The sequence below is a fragment of the Pituophis catenifer genome, unplaced genomic scaffold, assembly GCF_029215685.1.
Source record: "Pituophis catenifer annectens isolate HBS135680 unplaced genomic scaffold, rPitCat1.0.hap2 SCAF_15, whole genome shotgun sequence".
Classification (NCBI taxonomy): Eukaryota; Metazoa; Chordata; class Lepidosauria; order Squamata; family Colubridae; genus Pituophis; species Pituophis catenifer.
This window is the reverse complement of record NW_027256895.1, coordinates 20,610,873-20,634,186: the sequence shown is the minus strand read 5'-3', so window position 1 is coordinate 20,634,186 and position 23,314 is coordinate 20,610,873. Positions and strand designations below refer to the sequence as shown.

The following is a 23,314-nucleotide window of genomic DNA, read 5'->3' as shown; positions in this document are numbered from 1 at the left end:
TCACAGATTTTATACCCTGACTTGCAGACTCCCCACTCCTATGGGACCTTGGAGCTGATTTTAAAGGAACATGGGAAGGGTACAGAGAAGTGAAAGAAGTGGAAAGCATTTCCTAATCCTCTTCCATTAATAAGTTAAGATAGCCTTAAGATAGCCTTTATTCCGTGTTTCCTCGAAAATAAGACCTACCTCGAAAATAAGCCCTAGCCTGATTTTTTGGGGTGGCCTAATATAAGACCTACCACAAAAATAAGCCCGGGAGGATGGGTGTGGTCAGTACAAGAGGTGGTGAGCGCGTGGGGAATGACAGTATCTGGCAGCAGCCACAGCCCACCAGCCCCTTGGCGCAGCGCAAATAAGCGCAGAGGCAGAGGAGGGGGGAGACAAGTGATCTGGAGGTGCTGCGCGGCTGCCTGGCTCACAGGAGGCTCACAGGAGGCTTGTGCGGCAGCATTGGCAGCAGGCAGAGGCAGAGGTACAGGGGAGGGGGGAGACAGGAGATCCTAATGCCCCTGCAGGTGCTTGCCCAGCACAACCGTGAGCAAGCCAAGAGATGGTGGGACGGAGTGGGCGACACATTGGGATCGCCTGCCCACCCCCACTCCGTGCCTCTGGCTCCGCCTGCTGCCGGTGCCTTTGTCTCCCTCTGGGCGAAAAGTGTGCGGCGGAACTAGGCAGAGCCACAGGCACCAGGTTGGGGGGGGAGGCAGGCAATCCCAACACACTTAGCTCCATTTCAAAGCATCCCATTTGCAAGCAGACAAAGCTTCGAGTTTCTGTCATTTCCCCATCTGGGCGAAAAGTGCATCTGCCCTGGGAAGCCCTGTAAGCCATTGCGGCCGCGGGCAAGCAGATGGTGGGAGTGGGTGGGCAGGCAGCCATAAAATAAGACACCCGCCCCCCAAAATAAGACCTAATGGGTCTTTTGGTCAAAAAAATATATAAGACCCAGTCTTATTTTCAGGTAAACACGGTTGTCACTTTTTTCTGTAAACACACTTGCACACATTAAAAATGAAATTCTTATGCCTGCTCTCAGAATATATACAATATATACCCATACATATACATGCACACACATATACATATGCTATAAATACACACACACATATTAATATATATTAATCATTTTCCATTTTATTAATGGAAAGGCAAATTTGGATGCTACCCATAGATATTTATTCATTCATTTACCAAACTAGCGTGCTAGCTTTTTGTTCAAAACCAAACATTTAGGGTAGCTTATGTGACCCCAGGGCAGAATTTAAAGTCTCTGTCCTTTCTTTTATCTCATTTTTTATTTAAAATGTAATTCCTATTTATATCTGTCTTGGATCTGACAGCACTTATTGATCACAATATGTTTGTTTTGCTTTGTGGTGTTGAAACCTCCTTGATGTCACTCATTCTAAACCAAAGGCACAGTCCCACTAGATCAGGGGTCTCCAAACTTGGCAACTTTAAAACTTGTGACATGCTAGCTGAGGAATTCTGGGATTTGAAGTCTACATGTCTTAAAGTTGCCAAGTTTGGAGACCCCTGTAATAGATCAGTGTTTCCCAACTTTGGAAACTTTTAAGATGGGTAAAAACTCATCACAGGGAGATGTAATCTGGAACTAAGGAGAAGTCTCCTGACAGTGACAACAATTGGTCAATAGAACAGCTTGGCTCTGGAAATTGTGGGTGCTCCATCACTGGAGGTTTTTAAGAAAAGATTAGACAATACTTTGTCCAGGATGGTATAAGGTCTCCTACCTTGAGCAGGGACTTGGACTAAAAGACCTCTAAGTTCCTTTCTAGTCCTATGATTCTATAAGATGTGTGGACTTCAATTTCCAGAATTCTCCAGCCAGCTTGCTGGCTGAAGAATTCTGGGAGTTCAAGTCCATACTTCTTAAAGTCCACAAGGCTGGGAAACATTGTGCTAGATCTTCCCCTCTTCACATTGTAAACTCCCACCCTCAGTCTTCAACCCAGAACTGTCCCCGCTATTACAATCAGCCCAGAGCTTGCAGATCAAACTCCCTTAGTAGAAGAGCCCCAGCTTCTGAATCCTTACCAGAAAGGATGAAGAAGATGCCTGAAACGAAAGCCAGAATGGTTCTCTGTGGGCAGATATGTCCAATATTGCTAATGACAAAGGCTGTGAAGACCAGGAAGAGGCTGACCATGGGAAAGGGGGTGGCTGTGCGAATGGTCTCTGCCAGGAGAAAGGGAGTAAGAGAAAAAAGAAAGGGGGTGGAGTTAAATTTGAGTCCATCACCAGACTTGTGCTCAGGGTTATTTCACATTAAGGCTTAGACCAGAGGGATCCCACAAATGAGAGAGTTTACGAGCATATACAGCAATCTTTTTCTTCATTGGTAAATAACTAGCAGCAATGGATGGAAACTAATCAAGGAGAGAAGCAACCTAGAACTAAGGAGAAATTTCCTAACAGTGAGGACGATTAACCAATGGAACAGCTTGCCTTCAGAAGTTGTGGGTGCTTCATCACTGGAGGCTTTTAAGAAGAGACTAGATAGCCACTTGTCTGAAATGGTATAGGGCAGCGATAGCTAACCTTTTTCTCTTCATGTGCTGGCACCCATAATGCAATGTGCGCCCCCCGCGCATGCGCGCATGCCCCCCACACCCCCTGCCCCCCGTGCATGCACATGCGACCCCCCCATGCTCCCCGACCCCCCGCGCATGCGCGCATGACCCCCCCACCCCGTTTTGGGCCTAGTAGGCCTCCTGCAGCCTCCTGGGCCCAAAAATGGGCTGTGGGGAGGCACGCCGCATCCCCCCACACACTCCCCCCTCATGCGTGTGCTCCCCCCACACATGCGCAAGCATCTCCCGCATGCACCCTGCCCCCCACACATCCCGAAAATCAGCTGGCCAGCAGGAGGCACACGCACGCATGCGCGGTGGATCTGAGCTGGGTGACAGCTCACGTGCCCGCAGAGGGCTGTGCGTGCCAGCTGTGGCACACGAGCCATAGGTTCACCATCACGGGTATAGGGTCTCCTCCTTGAGCAGGGGGTTGGACTAGAAAACCTCCAAGGTCCGTTCCAACTCTATTATTCTATATTCTATATTCTGATTCAATCTGGACTTTTTTGACCCATCCCTGTGAATAAGTTTAGCAGCCTCCTTATTTAAATCAGACACTTCTTTCTGAAATCAACCCACCCACATGTAAAAGGTGGGGTGCAGAATTTTGTCAGGGTCAACCAGAATGCTTTTTATTCCCTTGCAATTTGAATCTGTTCTCTCTGTAAGGAAAGGAAAACCTCAAATGAATCATAAGAACTCCCTGTCAGGTTCTGTCACAGTGAAGCAACTGAGCCAAAATGTTTTTAAACCCAAATCAAATTGTCTGGAACTCGCACTGCATATCGGACATTAATACAATTGAATGTGTCCAGAAATATTTCACAAGAAGAGTCCTCCACTCCTCCGCTCGCAAAAAATACCTTATGCCACCAGACTTGAAATTTTGGGCTTAGAAAATTTAGAACTACGCCGCCTTCGGTATGACCTAAGCATAGCTCATAAAATCATCTGCTACTTCAGCTTCAACCACAACAATACACAAGCACACAATAGATACAAACTTAAAGTGAACTGCTCCAAACTCGATTGCAGAAAATATGACTACAGCAACTGAGTGGTCAATGCCTGGAATGCACTACCTGACTCTGATTTCATTCCAAAACCCCCAAAATTTTAACCTAAGACTGTCTACTGTTGACCTCACCCCATTCCTAAGAGGTCTGTAAGGGGCGTGCATAAGAGCACCAGCGTGCCTACCGTCCCTGTCCTAATGTTCCCTTTAATTGTATTCATTTTATGTATTCAATTCATGCTTATACTTATGTCCACCATAAATGATAGAAAGTCAAAAAAAAAAAAAAATCAACTCGCTCTCACCTCAGGGTTAGTAAAATGCTTATTCTGAAAAAACTGTGCAACATATCTCAGCTGTTTCAGAAGTGACACTGATGACTACAAAAAGAAGGGTGCGATGATGAAAAATGCTAGAAAACGTGATAGCAGAACTCAGAAGGATATTATAAAAGATTTGAAGTCCAATCCTAGAGCTTAAATAATAAATTAAGGTGTATGTAACATCTTATGGAACAAGGTTATAGTATTAAATATATCTCATCACAGTCAAGTGAGGCAAAGTCTATTGTAACTTGAAGCACTGTCCTTACTGCAATTTTGAGCACAATTTTGAGAGAGACACACACACACAAAGTGAAAGCCAATGTGGTCCTAATGTAAATGAAGCGGGAGTGTAAAATATTTATTAGTCATAGTGAACCACCTCACAGGGTGGGTTGCAGCTTTTCTCTGCAGTAATGCTACAGCAACAGTGGTGTCAAGAGTTTTACCCAACCTAGACAGATTATCATCATATGAACTGTTGTTTGGAGTAGTTTTCACTACAGGAAGCATATGCATTAATTCCCTGGAAACCAGAGACAAAGTATTGAAACAATATGTGTATAACCTGTCCAGATATTTTGAAGTTTTTAGGAAACAAGGACTATTAGCCCAAACACCACCTTTGAAGTTTCCAGTCCACAAATTCCACCACGATGATTGGATGTTAATCCAAACTGGACGGAAGTTAGACCCCAAGTGAACGGGCCCAATCTCATCAAGAAGGTCCAGTGAAGTTGAGATCCAAGGGACTGGTAGGCAGCCACCAGTGGGAATAGCGTTCTTCATCATCTGGACTATTTTTGTATTTTTTCTTTCTTAGGATTCAGTGGTTGCCTATGCTGTTTCCCAACTGAAAAGGACTACAACTGCTCAGATTCCTTTGCGTACTCGCCCAGATGTATTGGTTTTGTAATTGTGCTTTTAAGATCTTAGGAGGACGATCCTGGATCCACTGGATGAGACTGATACCAGGTAACAAAAAACTGACAGGCCATTGGCGCAGAAGTTTAAGAAGAATACACCCTGCTGAGTCCTACCGGCAACGGGCTCTCTACGCACGGTGGTGATCATCAGCCCTGCCGAATCACTCCGGAAGCTGATTCCCAGCGCACAGCGGAAGATTCATCAGGAGGAAACTACCTTCACATTGCACATATACATTTTCTTAGCTTTAATATAACACTCTTACACATGCTAATGTTATTAGAAGTTTGGGAGTGCGTTTTGTGGGTACTTGTTTTTCTAATCTTGCTAGTAATTTTGTTTTACATATATAAGGAACGTTTTTGTGGTAGACCTAGGATTTTTCTTGCTACTGCTATATCCCAAACCACACGCACCACTAACCCTCTCCCTGCAGTTGTGAGCTTCACACCATAGTTGATTATGATTTGTTTATGGCTTTGGACATTATTCGCACTAGGACTCTCAAGTGAACATAAGATGAACATTGATTCCCCAAGTAGAGACACTTTAGGTCAAGTTCGCTCCCGCCAAAAACGCATTGTCTATGCACGGGGTTCTTACTTTAGACCTAAGTCAACTCCACCACCTAAGGTTGCACTATTGACATTCCCAGCTGAGGGGGGAATAGATAAGGAAAATGGGCCTCTACAACAATTGCATAGAGGAGACTATATATCACGGATTTTGGAATAAAGTCAAGATCTTGTTAAACAGTATGACCCTATCCTAGGTCAGAAATGCTGTTTATGTTTATCTGCTAGCCCTGCATCTTATCATGCTGTTCCTGTCAAACCACAACTCTGGGTTAGAACAAAGGCTACCAGAAATAAACTTTAAGAAGGGAAAGTGGGGTGGATGGAATCTGTCCAAGACCATTTCAACCTCCAGAATTTCCGCTCTGGTTCAACTTAAAGTCCAAATCAGGTTTGTGTATCCTTTTTCCACCTGGAAATACTACCTCTCGATATGTTTTTGAAGGACCAATTCTCAGAGATAAACAGAAGGACCCCTCACTGGAAGTCCCATTGCAACCACTGGCAGGAATGTTTGTGGCAGGGACTTAGGGGTCTGGACTAATGCAAGGAACTACTGAGTGCATGCCTTTTCCATAAATCTTCTTATGTGGAAAGGATGCATATTTGTGTTTACCAACAAACTGGACAGGAACATGTAACAAATCAGGTGTGGTCAGAGAAATTGCCAAGGAATTGCAGGATAGGGCTTCCAAGATAGGTCAGAGGTTATAAACAACTGACATGTGGTTTTCTTGGTTGCCTGGATCCGGGTGGATTAATATGGCTGTGGCAGGCCTAGCTTTTATTCCTTGTGCAATCCCTATGCTGAAACAGCTATCAATAAGAGCAGTAAAGGAGATTCAAGTTGAAAAGGAACTAGCTTTGACAGAACATTTTCTTAATCAACTTGGTCCCTATCCTGTGGGAGAACATAAAGATTCTGAGGAAGACCCATATGAGGAAATGGAACCTGTAGAAAGAGGTAGAGAATCTCCCCAAGAATCAAGAGAGTAAAAAAACAATCAAGAACTACCTATCCTTTACTTTTATTAATTATATTTTGTTAGACCCTATATATGGTAGATTTGTTTATTGGAACCTTGTATACTCAGAAGTTAAACTTATATGAGAATAGTAAAAGTTTCTGCATTGAAAAACTTTCAGAGGGGGGAATAATGTAAATGAAGCGGGCTCTGATAGATGACCACTGGATAACTTTCTATTCACTCTATTCTAAAAAGCAATGCATCCAGTTGGAAAAAGTACAAACTCAGCCAAAATCCTTTTGGTTCCTCTAGGAGGCCTCTAAGTTGTCAGAAGAAAGGAACATTCTAATGACATACAGCTTAAAGGTTGGTTAGGTCAAGGGGATCCACATGAGTTAAAAGTTGTCTATCGTCAGAAGATGATTTGAGTCTATGCTTCAGTAATCTACAAAAAGAATTATAACTGTTTTGCAAAGAAACTCAGTAATTAGGAAATGTCAATTAAAAATGACAAATGTATATGACCATATGAATTGCTGAGTTAACAGAATCCTTTGTCTAGAAGGGTATAAAACCATTGTACCTAATTTCTGTCTTTGTTCAACGCTTCATGTACAGAGCCTTGAACCTATTGCGCAATATACAAATTGTCTCTGATTAATCCAAAAGTTGTGTTTGTCTTATTAAATCCACAACAGTCCAGTGGTTAAGACACCAGACTAGAAAGGGGGAGATAGTGAGTTCAAGTTCTGCCGTAGTCATGAAAGGTAGCTGGGTGACTTTAGGCCAGTCAGTCTCAACACAACCCATCTCATAGGATTGTTGTTGGAAAAATAGGAGGAAGGTGTGTTGGATATGTTTGCTGCCTTGGATCATTGGAAAACTAATAAAGGTGGGGCAGAAAAAAACAAACTATCTAACTGTCAACTCGCAAAAGCATTTCTAGTCTGCTCTCAAGTTCCCATTAGAAGCAAGGGGGGGAGCACATTCCACACATACCTTCTTCCAACGGTGAATCTCAGATTACCAAAGCTGGGGTGATGGTGGTGGTGAGGCGTGTTATGTGATTTATGACACAGACTGAAAGGAGGGGGGGAACAGGGTCAAAGGTGGGCCGTAACTTACATGAGGCAGAGGAAACCTCACTAGAGTAGATGCCGGCATGCTGCTCCTAATAAATCATTGGATCCCTTTTGAAACTTGGCTCAAGACTCATGATTTAGTTAGGGCATCTGTCAGAACCTTCACACAAATACATACATACCCGTGTTTCCCCAAAAATTAGACTGGGTCTTACTTTCTTTTGGGCCCCAAAATTAGCACTAGGGCTTATTTTTGGGGGGTGTCTTATTTTTTTCCCCATCTATGGGAGGCCCACTTCTTCTGCTTGCTTGTGGCAGGGCAGAAGGCTGCGCGGCGCGCCAGTGCCGCTGCCACAAGGCAGGGGGTGGTGGAGCTGCCCCATGCACCCCGCACCGGCTTACCTCAGGGCCCCTGCAGCCAGGTCATCCACACTCTGACACTGCTCAGCCTCCTGCTCTGTTGCAGCTGCAAGCAGAAGAAGTGGGCTGGTGGCCACGTGGGCTCCATGGCTGCTGGTGCTACTGCCACGGGGCAGGTGTTGGGGCATGGATGGCCTGGCTGCGGGGGCTCTGAGGTAAGCCGCTGTGGGGTGTGTGGGGCAGCTCCACCACATCCTGCCTCACGGCGGCACCATGAGCACCCAGACAGAATGGGCAGGCGGCCAGCTGCGCAGGTGTTTAAGTAGGGCTTATTTTTTTGGGGGTAGGGCTTATATTAGGTGCACATGTAAAAACCATGCTAGGGCAGACATGTCAAACACAAGGCCCATGGGCCAGATCCAGCCCATGATATGGTTAGATCTGGTCCACGGGGCCGCCCTGGAAAGGACCAGCCCACGGTGCCTCGGCCTGGCCCAGGACGACTGGGCACTGGTCTACAACCTGGTGGCAACCATCTGGGCCAGTACACGGTCAGCCTTAGATCTGTGGGGCCGCCCATGCCCCGCCCCGTGTGCACGCACAGGTGGTGAGCATGCAGGGCCTGCTGTCTGAGGGGACTGTCTGACCCCGCAGGCTGACTGCATTCTGAGTGCTTCCCTTTCACTCAGGATGCCAGCGCTCACTGCCTCCTGTGCACATGCCCAGGGGGCAGGGGCAAGGTGGCAGGGGCATCCCCTTGCTGGTTCCAGGGCGGCCCCACAAGTCAGATCTAAGGCTGACTGCGTTCCAGCCCAGATGACCGCCACAAGTTGTAGATCAGCGCCACGCCTGCACCAGCTCCTCCATGCCCTGCTCGTCAGCCTGGCCTCGCAGACCTCGAGGCTTCCCTTTCGCCGAGGCAGCAGGGTGGCCCCTCGCTGGCTCCAGGTTGGCCGCGTGGGTCAGATCTAAGGCTGACCATGTTCTGGCCCAGATGGCTGTTACAATCTTCCATGCCACATTTGCCAGCCTGGCCTCGCAGCCCGCGAGGCTTCCCTTTCACTGGGACTGCTCCCACCTGTGTGTGGGAAAGCCACAGCCGGTGACCATGCTGCCAATCTCTCCCCCTCCCATCGTCCCTTCCTGAGCATGGAAGAAGGAAGGAGATGGGAATGAGAAGCAGAGAAGGAAGGAGGGGAGGGAGGAAGGAAGGAAGGAGATTATGAGAGGGAGGGAGGGTCTGAGGGAAGTCCTGCCTTAGCACTTGGCCACCGGCAGCCCTGCTGCCCTTTTGCCATCCCCTTGTCCCCGCCTCTCCTGGTGGTCTCCCATCCTATCACTGAGGATGCTTTGGTTGCAAAGCCGGGTCTCCTTGCAAGGAGAGGGACTGGGCCAGGGGTGAAATCCAGCAGGTTCTGACAGGTTTTGGAGAACCGGTAGCAGAACTTTTGAGCAGTTCGGAGAACTGGCAAATACCACCTCTGGCTGGCCCCAGAGTGGGGTGGGAATGGAGATTTTGCAATATCCTTCTCCCAGGAGTGAGGAGGGAATGGGGATTTTGCAGTAACCTTCCCCTGGAGTGAGGTGGGAATGGAGATTTTGCAGTATCCTTCCCCTGCCATGCCCACCAAGCCACACCACGCCCACCAAGCCACGGCCACAGAACCAGTAGTAAAAAAAATTGGATTTCACCACTAGAGTGGGCCTCCCTCTGACCCACACACTTTGCCTTCCCACACACACCATGAGCAACCTGGCCAAAGAGAGCGAGCACAGCAGCAGCAGCCTTGAGGAGGTAAGTGCAGCCGGGCGACCCTTGGGGAAGCGGGGCTGGGCCGTGGGGTCCCAGTGCCCTGGGAACTCGGGGGCTAGGCTGGCTGCTTGCTCTCCACTGCCCAGGGCTCTGGCAGCCTGCGCCCCCATCCAGGAGTCCTCTGCATGGCCTGAGAGGGACGGTGAGACTCCTCTGGTGGACAAGAGTTTGGTGCTTGCCCTGGTCTTGCCTTCCTCTGCTGGAGACAATGGATCCTCCCAGCCCCACTCGGGCCACCACAGGTGCCCCGATACAAGCAACATCAAGCTTGCCATGTCCACCCTGGCCATGCCCACCCAGCCCCAGAGGTCAACCACAACCCTGATGCGGCCCTCAATGAAATCGAGTTTGACACCCCTGTGCTAGGGCTTATTTTCAGGATAGGTCTTATTTTCGTGGAAACAGAGTACATACAAGAGTGTGTGTATGTGTGTGTACATGTGTCTTAAGCCTTATTAAGGTTTTGGTTACTTTCATTAGCAAAGCATAAGCCAGGGGAAGCCAGGACTAATATAACTTTGCAGTGACACAGAAGAAAGCCAGTTTGGTGTTGTTGTTAAGGCACCAGGCAAACAACCAAGAGGCCATGAGTTCTAGTCCTGTTTTAGGCCTGAAGCCACCTGGGTAACCTTGGACCAGTCACTCTCACTCAGCCCTAAGTAGAAGGCAATAACAAACCACTTCTGAAATAACTTGGCAAGAAAACTGCAGAAACTAGTTCAGGCAGTTGCCAGGAATCAACACTCACTCAAAGGCACCCCTCCCCCTCAAAAGGGACATATAAATATGTCATATTGTAAAACAGCATAAACATCTGATTATCTGCCTTTCTACTAATTCTGGAACTATTTTTATATACACTCTCTTGTTTAAATATAACCATAAGTGGATCCCACTCCATTCAGTCTAACAATTCACTGCCATATTAAATTTGACTTCATTACCCTGCCTGAAACATGTTTTTTTTCAAAACACAGTTTCCTAGGACAGGAAATTGGGATAAATACTGTATTTCTATTATTCCCTTCAAGCTACGTATTTGTGAATTACCATTTTCAGTAAGGTGACATTATTCACAATTTCCAGTTGTTGCTCAATGTTCCCCGCTGATGGCTGGACGTTCCATTAGTTCCTTTATAATCAAATAGGGTGACTTGGATCCTGCACCTCTGAGCAGTTGCATACAAGACATTTCAGAAAGTGCAGCTTTTCTGACCTCTGCAGGGCAAATTCTATCTACCAATGTTCATGCTTGAATTAATAATGCAAGAGCTCCCTCAAGCTTTGTATTCAACGACTTTCCACATCAACATACCTGGACTGTCTGTTTGAAGAAGCTTTGAGGTAAGGCTGAGTGAATCAAGGAAGATGAGAGAGTACCTCAAATTCCCAAGGCTTCCAAGTAGTCTGAGAAGCCAGAGGAACACGATGAATCACTAACTTCTATATGATTGCCAAAAGAATGACATGGATGTGTTCTGCTGTGTAGTCAGCAAGAGCTGAATGTCACTTTGCTACTAATTTTAGGGAAATTGTTATAGCAACTTTCTCAATCTATGTCCTGATCAAAACATTGGACAACTTCTTTGGAGATTCTCAGTCATCTAGGTCATGGTTGTTCCAAAGGTGCTTTTTCAAGAGGCAACTGGACTTTCTGGGTTTTTTCGGAAGACATTTTGCTTCTCATCCAAGAAGCTTCTTCAGCTCTGACTGGATGGTGGGGAATGGAAGGATTTATACTCTTTGCAGACAGCTGGTCATTTGCATACTTTTTAGAGAGTCTTTTTTGAGCCTCCTGGAGGTTTATCTGGGTCATCAGGGTCATCAGAGTGGTGGAAATGGGTGTGGAGCCTTCTTGGAACTGTTGAAAGGACTGTGTTGTAGACTAGAGATATATGATGTTGTATCCCTCCCCCTCTGTTGAGAGAGGGGACAGTAACAGTGGTGGGATTCAGATTTTTCTACTACCGGTTCTGTGGGCGTGGCTTGGTGGGCATGGCTTGGCTTGGCGGCACCTTGCTGTGACATCGAGTTGGCCATGCCCACTCAGTCACATGACCCCCCCACCAAGCCACGCCCACAGAACCGGCAGAAAAGGCAGCTCCTGCGGCCTGTCCCTTTATGGTCCCCCCTTCCCCCCTCCCCACATTGAAGTACCTTAAAGGGACACCGCAGTCCAGCTGCCTTCCGAGCAGATCCACTGTGACACCGTCCCTCCGGCACAGCAGGCCGTTCTCCTCTCCGGGTCTGGCAATAGGGTGCGGCTGCACACACGCTCCAGCAGGCAATGGCGTGCGCATGCGCAGCCAGCGAGAAGAACAGGGCAGCGACAGCAGTGACGGGCAGCGGGGAGGGGCCAGCCAGAGGTGCTATTTGCCAGTTCAGCGAACCAGTTAAAATTTCCGCTACCGGTTCTCCCAAACCGGTCCGAACCGGCTGAATACCACCTCTGGATGGTAACATCTCCTTTTCAATAAAGTCCGCTCACTCCTTTTCACCTGTTTTAAGATTTTTTCTCTCTCATCCTGATACAAACATCAGGCGTGCCTTCATTTCTTGCTTAAAATCCATCCTCAATGTGCTTTTTCCCTCCACATTGTCATAGCTGGGTTTTTCCCCTTTAGTGTGGAACTGAACAAGAATTTGCTGCTGATAAAATGGGATGGGCATGGCAGAGAGAAAGAAAACCCATTTTCTCCACAAAAATAATTGCCAACTTGTTAACTCTTCTGGAATTCTTGGATAAGAATTCATAATGGAGCCTTCTGCAAGGCTCCATTAATCATCTCCTTTTTGCCAAGAAAATGGCCCATATTAAGAATACTTTATTTTGAATTAGCAATCTGGGTTAGAGCAAAGAGCATTTTACCAATCCCTTAATAAGAAAATAGAGGACTAAAAACAAATAAACTTTGAGGCACCAATGAAACCCATCTCTTTGATTAGGATCCCTGATTCCTGGGTTGGTGGGAGAATACTGTTTTAGTTTATAAATCAGAATCAGAAACTTTTCAACGGAGGTGTCCTGGGAGGAGGGATAATGTTGAATCAAGCATCATGCATCATAACACACACTGTCTGTTTGTATGTGAGAGGGGTGGAGATTGTGTGGCTCTATTGCTTCTTGCGTGGCATCATTCTGACACACTCTGTAAATGTTTCTGCTCTTTGGGCAGAATGGGGAATAAACTGCATGCCTGTGAAATCAACAGATGTTGAAACCCTGCTCCAGTCTGGAAAAGTTTATGCCTGATTAGTTGATCCTCTGTACAGGGATGTGAAAAAATACACCTCAAGCCAATTCCTGTAATTTGAATGTAGTAATTTAGCAAAATGTAGAAAACAGGGTTGATATAACTATTTGAAATTACTGGTTGTTGGACTTTACCTGAAGAAAATATAGGGGCATTTGGGAAGGAGACAGAGCGAAGCCACCAAAGTAGAGAAGACCTTAATTCTGTTCACTAAGAACAAATTAACCATTAATGCATTGGGCGCCATTTTGGTCTGCCATGACTTCATGACACTGTCTACATCTCAATCCCAACCAATATCTTAGACAGTTTCAAGCCATCCTTAGATGTTCCATTTGGTGTTTTCTCTTTTCTTCCAACATAATGTTTGCCATGGGGACAATCTGGAATGCATCATTGAGAAGATGGTTGCTAATTCGGTCAGGGAATGAGACCCGGTCAGGTCCTATTGGCCATTTTAGGCTAATGAGGGTTTTGTTGGTTGTGGTAACCTGCCCTTCATAGCCAATGCTTGAGCTGCCAGAGAACCTAGAAACCTGGCTTCCGCAAAAACACTTTTCCAAAACATTGCTAGCTTCTTATAAACACAGATTTAGTGCTCTTTTGAAAGAGCACTAGATCTTTGTTTGAAAACAGGTTTAGCGCCTTCTTACGAGAGAGATCATTCTGTAATGCATAAAAGGTTGATTTAAACCAGGAAATAAAACTGGCTCCTCCCAGTCGTGTTTTTGTGATTCTATCCTCGTTAGTTACATTACAGATTTTGCACAACTTTGGCTTGGTTTTGCATGGTTATACCTTTTATTTTATTTTACTTTCTTTTTTGCTTTGGTTGATTGGAGAGGGTGGCTCCATTTTGATGTATTCTGACCAGTGGCAGTGACTGTTGTTATTATGCACAGGGCAATCATAACTGCATGTTCTCCATCATCATCCACTAGCCCAGGGTTGGACAACCATGGCCTCTTTATGCCCTGTGGATTTCAACTCCCAGAATTCCTGAGCCAGCCATGCTGGAAACTTTGTGCTCGAAAACTTGGCCATCTTGTACAACTTTTTGTGCTGTATTAAACAAAATAATAAAAACATTCTCATGAGCGATCTCCATCTAAATAATTTGGAGCAAAGTTGGCCAAAAATTACTACGGCTCAAAAAAGGGTAAAGTTTGGCTTTTTATATCTCTGGAAGGAAAGGTATGAGAAACGTGAAACTTTGTGTGTAATAACTTAGCAACAGAAGGTTTTCGAATATAAAATTTCATTCTCCTACTGCTTTCCAATAGTTCACAAATTGGGTGTAAAGTTGATGGTTTTTGTAAAAACACCAAAAATAGGGTATTTTCAGCCCACTTTTACAAAAAAAAGACCTTCTGGAAACTCTGTTAAATCATTCTCATTAGAAAGAGCATGTTTCAAACCCCCTAAAAAAGTAGGGTTGGTGTTTCATCGCTGACGTATAAAGTCCTAAAAATAGGGACAAAGTTGAGGACGTTGCTATGGCAATGTCATATGCATTCTATTATTGTTTTGTCTTGTTTGTTTTATATAGACATCATTACTACTATTATATTGCATTGGTCCATGGTGACATTGTCACTACCAGTTCAGGCACTTGACCCAGCAACTCCATCGCCATAGGGGGCATGCCTGATAGCCATGCAATACCAGCCATGGGTGGGTTTCTTGGTTCAGGATCCCAAGCCTGTAGTTTGCTTTCTTCCCCAAGGTTCCAAAGCCTTGTGTGGGTATCTGTCCAGTTCCCAAGCCGACAATTGGGCAGCTTATCCTAGGTTCCCAAGCCTAAAGTGGGTAATTTATATGGTTCCCAAGCCAAAGTCCGTACTGTTCGTATGAACTGCCAAATTCCAACGATCGCTTATTTATTATTGAATTTACACACCACATTCTTTAGTGTCGCTTCTGGGAATTGATACTGTTGACCTGACGATGTAACTGAAGGTGCTGGAAGCACACAAATAAGATGTGGTTATTTGCAGTAGGCAATTCTGCGGACTGATAGCAATACCATTTGGCCTTCAATACCATTCTGCTGAGCATCCTTATCGAAAAGCTGACTGACTCGGATTTTCCATCTTCCATCTGCGACTGGATCAAAGACTTTCTGAGGGACCGGACACAAACAGTGAGGGTTGGGTCTGTTGTATCCACCTCCCTGAAGTTTAGCACTGGTTCACCACAGGGCTGTGTGCTCAGTCCCTACCTGTATTCACTGTACACACGATTGTGTATCGTCTGACCCATCCACTGTGATCATTAAGTTCGCAGATGACACCACCGTACTGGGTCTTATTACAGGTGGAGACGAAACAGCGTACAGGGGGGAGGTTCAAGAACTATCCACATGGTGCTTAAAAAACAACCTGCACTGGAGAGGGCGGAGCTGACGTTGTGACGGTACGACGGGTGATCTTGAAGCTCCAAGATCGCCGTCTATATCGTCGCTGGACGGTCCGTTTTGGACCTCACCATCCTGTAGAGACGGTGATAGTGGAGGGCACATCCTGCTGATCCCAGGGACACAGCAAAGTCCCTGGTTGATCCAGGAGAAGCCCTTTTTTCCGGCGACGAAGAGGCAGCCATTGAAGCTGCTGAATTTGGGACAGCTCCGAAACGGAAGAAGCTGGGAAGAAAGTGTGTCAGCTTGGTGAGATAATTTTTAAATAGATTATTTGAGAGAACACTCTGAGGTTAAAAGAAAATTAAAATCGAGGAAAGAAGAGGTTAAGCGGCGGAATTAAGCCTGAGTCTAATGTAGTTTTTCCTATTTTTTAACATAATTTTAATTGTGGATGTTTATGGACGTTTTTATTTTTTAATTTGGACTGGACTGGACTGGATTGGAATGGATATTTCCATTTTATCTACTTAACTAATAAATTCTTAGTGCTTTTTTGGTACAAATTTTCTCTTTGGTCTATTTTTCATTTACTTTTTTCTTTTTTTGTTTTATTGTGTATTGAATATAAGAAGGGAAGGGAAAGTGGAGATAATAAGTAACACTGCCATCTAGTGAATTGGAAATATTGTTTCCTTTTTTTCTCTGGTTTAAGAAGTAACAACTGTGTTACATTTCAAGGACTCGGAGCCTATTTATAGATAAGATAGTGGGAAGAGCATCAAAGACTGTTTATTCAGGTGTTCTTCTGGGAAACTATCAGTGGCAGGAGTCTGGTACTGAAAAGAAGAAGATTGCAGTGACTCTGGAAAGAGAGCTGTGAATAATTGTTTGAAATTTAACAAAAGAGTTTTGGTTATTATACAGTGGTGGATCTACCTTACAGACAGAAAGCTTTTTTCTCTCTCTCTCTTTTCTTTTTCTTTTTTGGTGTTACTTCTCCACTTCCCATTTATTCAATTATTTTTAGCCGGACTGTGGCCTATTGGAGGATTTTTAACTTTTTATACACACATAGATCTTTTCCTATTGTCTTTTTCCCCTTTTCTTTTTTGGCTTTTTCCTTTTCCTTTTTTATTTCTTTGATTGGAGATTGTTAATTTGGTCAATATCTTTCTATTTAATTGGATTAAGGCATACAAGAGCCTGAAGATTTTTTCCCCCTCTTTTCTTTCCTTTTTTTTCTTTTCCTTTTTTTGGGACAATATCTGCCCTCCATATAAGTGAATTAAGGTATAGAAGAACCTGAAGATTTTCTATTTGTTTGAATTTTTTTTTTAAATCACTACACAGAAATGAGTAGAAAGGCAACAGTTATTGGTTCTTCTACATCAACTCCTTCCTCTTCACCATCTGGAGGACAACGATCAATATAGACAATGTTGCAACAAGAAAAGGAGAAGGAACGAGAGAAGGAAAAGGAAAAGGAAGTGACATTGCAGATGATTTGGCAAGGAATTCAAAAAATACATCAAGAGTAGAGAATATTGAACAGAGAACAGAAAAAATTGAACAAAGAACAGAAAAAACAGATGAAAAAGTTGAAAACATACACCAAATGATGAAGAAATATGAGGATAGACTCCAAAAAATTGAAGAAAAGGAGGAACAAAGGGTCAAAAAATCAGAGATATTGACAGTTGATTGGATGAGGTTGAACGAGACAAGAGTGGAATAGGATGGGAGATGGATAGATCAGAATTTTACCTCAGATTTCAAAATATAGAAGAGGGAAAGGGAGAAAATTTGGCAGAAAAAATGATAGAAATTTTAGCAGAAGCACTAGAAATCACTAAAGAGAAGATGATGGATGGCATAGACGACGTATTTCGAGTCTTCACAAGATATGCAATGAGAAATAAGCTACCAAGAGAAGTCCACATAAGATTTACTTAGAAGTCAATTAAAACGCAAATACTGCAGATTACAAGAGAGAAAACATTGAAATATAAAGATAAGGAAATTGCAGTTCTGAAACAAATACCGAGAAGAGTGAGGGAGATGAGAAGAAAATATCACTCTTTGACCAAAATATTACTTAAGAAAGGTGTGAATTACTGATGGCTGATACCAGAAGGCCTGGTGTTTACATGGCAACAACAAAAATATAGAATAGATTCAACTGAGAAAGCAGAATTATTCTGTGCAGAATACCTTAGAGAGAAAGAAGAGGAGACAAGAAGAGAAGATACATTGATTGAATTACATGAGGAATGCCTTGAAACGACTGAAAAAGAAGAAGGTGCAGTGGGTGGCAACGTGGAATATAGAGAATAACGTGAACCGAGATCCACTAGAGCAATAAACCCTTCTTATAAAATACAAATATGGAAGAGAAAAAATTGATAACAATAAACATAAATGGACTTAATTTAGCTATTAAAAGAAGAAAGATATTTCATAAATTAGAGAAATTAAAGTTTGATATAATTTGTTTACAAGAAGTACACATTAAAAAGCAGCATGAACAAATATTGATACAGCCAAAATTAGGGAAAATATTTACTTCATTGCCACAATGTAAGAAAAGTGGAGTCGTTTTATATATTAGAGACACAACTCAAGCGGAGCAAATTTATTCAGATGACGATGGAAGAATTTTGATGGTGGAAATAACAGATAATAATATGAAAATACTTTTAATAGCAATATATGCTCCAAATGATAATCAAGAAAAATTTTATAGAAAATTACATATGAAAATAATTGAATTGGACTATGATAATATTTGCATGATGGGAGACTTCAATGGTATAGTAGATGAGAAATTAGATTACAATACAAAGAAAATAACAAAGCAAAGTAGAAAGATTCTTCCGAAATCCTTCTTTAAAATGATAGAGGAAATAAACTTAAAAGATGCATGGAGAGAAAGAAATGCAAAAAATAGACAATATACTTTTTATTCTAACAGACATTTATCATGGTCTAGAATAGACATGATATGGATGACAACGGATTTGACTTCTAACATAGAAGAAATTGACATAGAAGCAAACACCTGGGCAGATCATAATCCAATGACAATGAAATGGAAAGGACAAAGGAGAAGATCTAGGTGGATCTTAAATAATACAGTACTAAAAGAAAAGGAATTTGTACAGAAAATGGAAAAAGGATTGGCTTTTTTCTTTAAAGAAAATAGAAAAGAGGATACATCAATGCAAAATCTTTGGGATACAATGAAGGCTTATGCTAGAGGTTTGATAATAGACTATACAAAGAAAAGAAACACTAAGAAAAGACAAGCTTATAAAACATTAGAGGATGATTACAAGAAACTTGAAAAAGAATTACAGAAATTTCCACAAAAAAAGGACATTAAAATAAAAATGGACACAACTAAACATAAAATGGGATTAATAGAAAAAGAGGATTTAGCACAAAAAATTAGAAGTGCTAAACAGAACTATTTTGAAGATGCAAATAAACCAGGTAGATGGTTAGCATACAAACTGAAAAAAGAGAGAGAATCAAGAAAAATAACACAATTAGTAGATGATCAAGGGCAAATTAGATATGGGAATAAAGAGAAGAAAAAAAATATACAAGATTATTATAGAAAACTCTACAAGCAAGAGAACATTGAGGAGGAAAGTGTTAAACAGTACCTGCAGAAAGCGAATCTACCCCAGATTTCTAAAGACACTGAAATGATGTTAGAAGGAAATATAACGATGATGGAATTAAGTGAAGCACTCAAAAAACAAAAGAATGGGAAGGCACCAGGCCCGGATGGACTGCCAGCGGAATATTATAAAACACTACAGGAATCGTTGAGTCTCCCACTGTTAGATGTCATGAATGAAGTCATGTCAAAGATGAAATTACCCAAGTCATGGTCAGAAGCATACATTACACTTGTTCCAAAAAAGGATACCGACCCACAACAAATCAAGAATTATAGGCCTATATCCCTGCTAAATTCAGACTATAAAATCTTCGCTTCAATACTGGCAGAAAGACTTAAAAGATATTTAAATAATTTCATACATTCTGATCAAAATGGGTTTCTGCCAAAAAGACAGATTAAAGATAATATGAGGATAATTCTGGACACTTTGGAATACTATGAGGCACACCCTGGAAAACAAATGGCTTTGATATTTCTAGATGCACAGAAAGCCTTCAATAATGTGAATTGGCAATTTATGTTATTACAGCTGGAGCAGATGGGCTTTGGTAGAAAATTTATTCAAGCCATAGAAGCCATATATTGCAAACAGCAAAAGTAATGATAAATGGAGAATTGACAGTCTATTGAAATAAAAAAAGGAACAAGACAAGGTTGTCCACTGTCACCTCTGTTGTTTGTGTTAACATTAGAAGTGCTAAACAGAAATATCAGAGAAGATAAAGATATAAAAGGAATGAAAATTCAAAAGGAAGAATACAAATTGCAAGCATTTGCAGACGACCTGGTTTTTATTCTTGAAGATCCATTAGAAACAGCAATTAAACTGTTAGACAAGATAGGAGAATATGGAAAAGTAGCAGGTTTGAAAATAAATAAAGACAAAACAAAGATTTTGGCAAAAAATATGTTAACAAAACAAAAAGAAGAGCTGGCGGAAGTATTGAAGATACAGGTCACAAACAAGGTTAAGTACTTGGGGATATACTTGACAGCAAGATGCAGTACACTCAAAGAGAACAATTATAATAAACTCAAACTGCAGATAGTGACAGATTTGACAAAGTGGGAAAATTTACAACTATCATTAATAGGGAGAATATCAACGATTAAGATGAATATACTACCTAGAATTCTATACTTGTTCCAGACAATTCCAATTAGGTTGGGGAAAGATTTTTTTGAAGATTTAAATAAAATAGTGTTGAAATATATTTGGCAGAAAAAAAAAGCGAGGATAAAACTTAAATTGCTGGAAGATGCTAGAATAAGAGGAGGATTTGGCTTGCCTAATTGGGAATTATACTATCAAGTGACAAATTTGATGCGGATCAAGGAATGGATAACATTAAGAAGTACTAGATTATTGACTTTAGAAGGACATGATTTGTTGTTGGGGTGGCATGCTTTTTTATGGTACAAGGGAACAAAAACACAGGGGTATTTTAGAAGACACTTTATATGAGAGGCTTTGCTATTAAATTGGGAGACGATTAAAAGACAACATTATTTAAAAATACCAGTCTGGTTATCAACTATTGAAGCATTCTCATATTCAATAACATTTAGAAAGGAACAAATTGTTAGATATAGTGAATTACTGAATGGAAAAGGTGAACTTAAATCTATGCAAGAATTAGAAGAACAAGGTATATGAATTGGTTTTCTTATTTGCAAATACAGTCTAGATACGATAAAGATTTTAAGACAGAAGGTTTTTATGATAATTTGACTAATTTAGATAAAATTTTAACAGGTACTGATGAAAATGTAATTAAAAAACTATATGGATATTTATTAGAGGTTAAATTGGAACAAGTTAAAGAAACAATGATTGCTTGGGGGAAAAATTTTGGACATGGGATAGATTTAGAGAATGAACATTGGACTTACCTGAAGGTTCTTTCTCCTTGCGCTGCATGAGAATCCATTGAGTGGGAGGTTCCTCATCCGATTACCCTCTGACTGAGTAAGAAATTAGACTAAACACACCTCCTCTTCCGGTTTAGCCCAGTTCCGCACGAAGTCCGAATCCGAAGAAACTGACATCCTGAGCGAAACAGAAACAGAATGAAAAAAACCAAACTAGAAAAACACAGCAAGGGCGGGTATGGACTCTCACGCAGCGCAAGGAGAAAGAACCTTCAGGTAAGTCCAATGTTCATTCTCCCTTGCGCTGCTTAGAGAGTCCATTGAGTGGGATATACACAAGCTAAATATCCCCAGGGTGGGAAGAAACAGAGGAGGTGGAATTGCCCTCCACAGGGAGGACGTGCTGAAGAACTCTATGACCAAAGGCCGCCTCGGCTGATGCAAATCTGTCCAACTTGTAGTGGTGGATGAACGAATTCGGTGATACCCAGGTAGCTGCCCGGCATATCTCAAGGAGAGGGGCCTGAGTCGCCCAGGCCGCGGTGGTGGCAGCACTACGAGTCGAGTGGGCTGTAATAGGACCAGGAAGTTGTCTGTTCCTATGCTCGTAGGCCAGGGTGATGCATGCCTTGAGCCACCTGGTGATGGTGGATGAAGAAACCTTGGAGCCGAGTGAGGTAGGTTGGAACGAAACAAACAAGGATTCCGACTTGCGGAGGGAAGCTGTCCGGGAGATATATGTACAGAGCGCTCAACGAACATCCAACTTATGCCAGCGGCATTCGGAGTGATGAACGGGATGGGGACAGAAGTCCGGAAGAATAACTTCCTCTGATCTGTGGAAGTAGGAATTGACCTTTGGGAGAAAGGTGGGATCCAAGCGTAGGATGACTTGATCAGAGTGAAAAGTACACAGATCCCTGTGTACGGAAAGAGCGGCTAGTTCAGAAACTCGGCGAGCAGAAGTGATGGCCACTAGGAAGGCGACCTTGAAGGACAGAAACTTTAGACTGACCATGGACAAAGGCTCAAAGGGGGGTTCCATAAGGGCTTGCAGAACCAGACCCAGGTCCCAGGAAGGATATCTGTGAACGACGGGAGGGTGTAAATTGGCTACTCCCCATAGAAAACACCTGACGTGGGGATGAAGGGACAGGGATCTGTGACCTTTGCAGGAAAGAACAGTAGACAAGGCTGCCACTTGTTGCCTAAGGGTATTGACCACCAGACCCGCCTTGAAACCCACCTGGAGAAATTGCAAGACCTGCAGGATGGAGGCCCGTGTAGGATCAATGTGTGACGAGGCACACCAGCGACGGAATGCGGACCAGGTGGCTTCGTAAATGCGAGTGGTGGAACCTCTACGAGATGCAAGGAGAATGTCTATCACTTCCTCGGAATAAAGCTCTCACTTCAGTAGGTCCCTTTCAATAGCCAGACGGCTAGCTGAAACCACTGGGGGTCTGGATGAGTCACAGCCCCTTGAAGCAAAGAAACTTGGTCCGGTGGAATCCTCCAGGGAGGAGCAATGGAGAGATCTTTGAGATCCGCGAACCAGGCTCTCCGGGGCCAGAAGGGAGCAATTAGGATGACCTCCGCTCTTTCTTCCAAGTTCTTCCGTACGACCCTCAGAATCAGGGGAATGGGAGGAAAGGCGTAGAGTCGACCCGGAGGCCACTGGCAGCATAGAGCGTTGGTGCCTTCCGCTCCTGGTGTCCAGTACCTGGAGAAGAACCGGGGCACCTGTGCATTGGCTGGGGTGGTGAAGAGATCCACTGCTGGTGGGCCGAAGAGCTGAACAATCTGATGAAATAGGGAGGGATGCAGCTGCCATTCCGCCGGATCAATGTCGGTGCGGCTCAGCCAGTCCGCGCGAACATTGTGGATTCCTGCTATATGCTCTGCTTGTAAGGAGAGCAGGTGCCTCTCTGCCCAAAGACCCAACTGAGCGGCTTCGTCCATGAGGATTCTGGAACGAATGCCGCCCTGGCGATTCATGTGGGCTTTTGCCGTGACATTGTCTGTCCGTAGAAGAACATGATGCCCCGACTGGTGACTCTGGCAGTAACAGAGAGCCAGATGGGCAGCCCGCAACTCCAGCCAGTTGATGTCGTTGCGGAGATCCCTGGCCGTCCAACGCCCTTGAGTGAACTGGGAGTTGAAGTGAGCCCCCCAACCGACCAGACTGGCGTCCGTGGTAACCACCAGGCAGTGTGGTTCGAGAAAGGGGGGCCCTTTCCTCAAGGCGGGGGAAATCCACCAGAGCAACGACTTGAGGACCTTGGGAAGAACCTTGACCCGAAGGGACAAGTTGCTATTGCCTTCCTTCTGGTGTGGAAGAAGGAGCCATTGAAGGGGTCTCAAGTGCAGCCGTGCCCAGGTAACGATTGACAGGCACAAAATCATCTGCCCTAGCAACTGGGAGAGCAGGAGAAGCAGAACCCTGCGAAGAGCCCTGACCTGTCGGACCGTGGC

The 23,314-nt window shown here is 43.7% G+C and overlaps 1 protein-coding gene across 3 annotated transcripts in view; it reads right to left on the bottom strand.

Moving 5' to 3' along the window:
- Window positions 1-23,314, bottom strand: part of CACNG7 (calcium voltage-gated channel auxiliary subunit gamma 7) — a 193,513-nt gene that overhangs the window by 27,413 nt on the left and 142,786 nt on the right. For 2 of the 3 annotated variants that reach the window (XM_070954447.1, XM_070954444.1), the window contains exon 4: window positions 2,062-2,202. The exons of the other annotated variant lie outside the window; for it this stretch is intronic. In XM_070954447.1, the coding sequence (XP_070810548.1) occupies window positions 2,062-2,202 (141 nt within the window). The remainder of the gene's footprint in view (window positions 1-2,061; window positions 2,203-23,314) is intronic. 3 annotated transcript variants of the gene reach the window in all.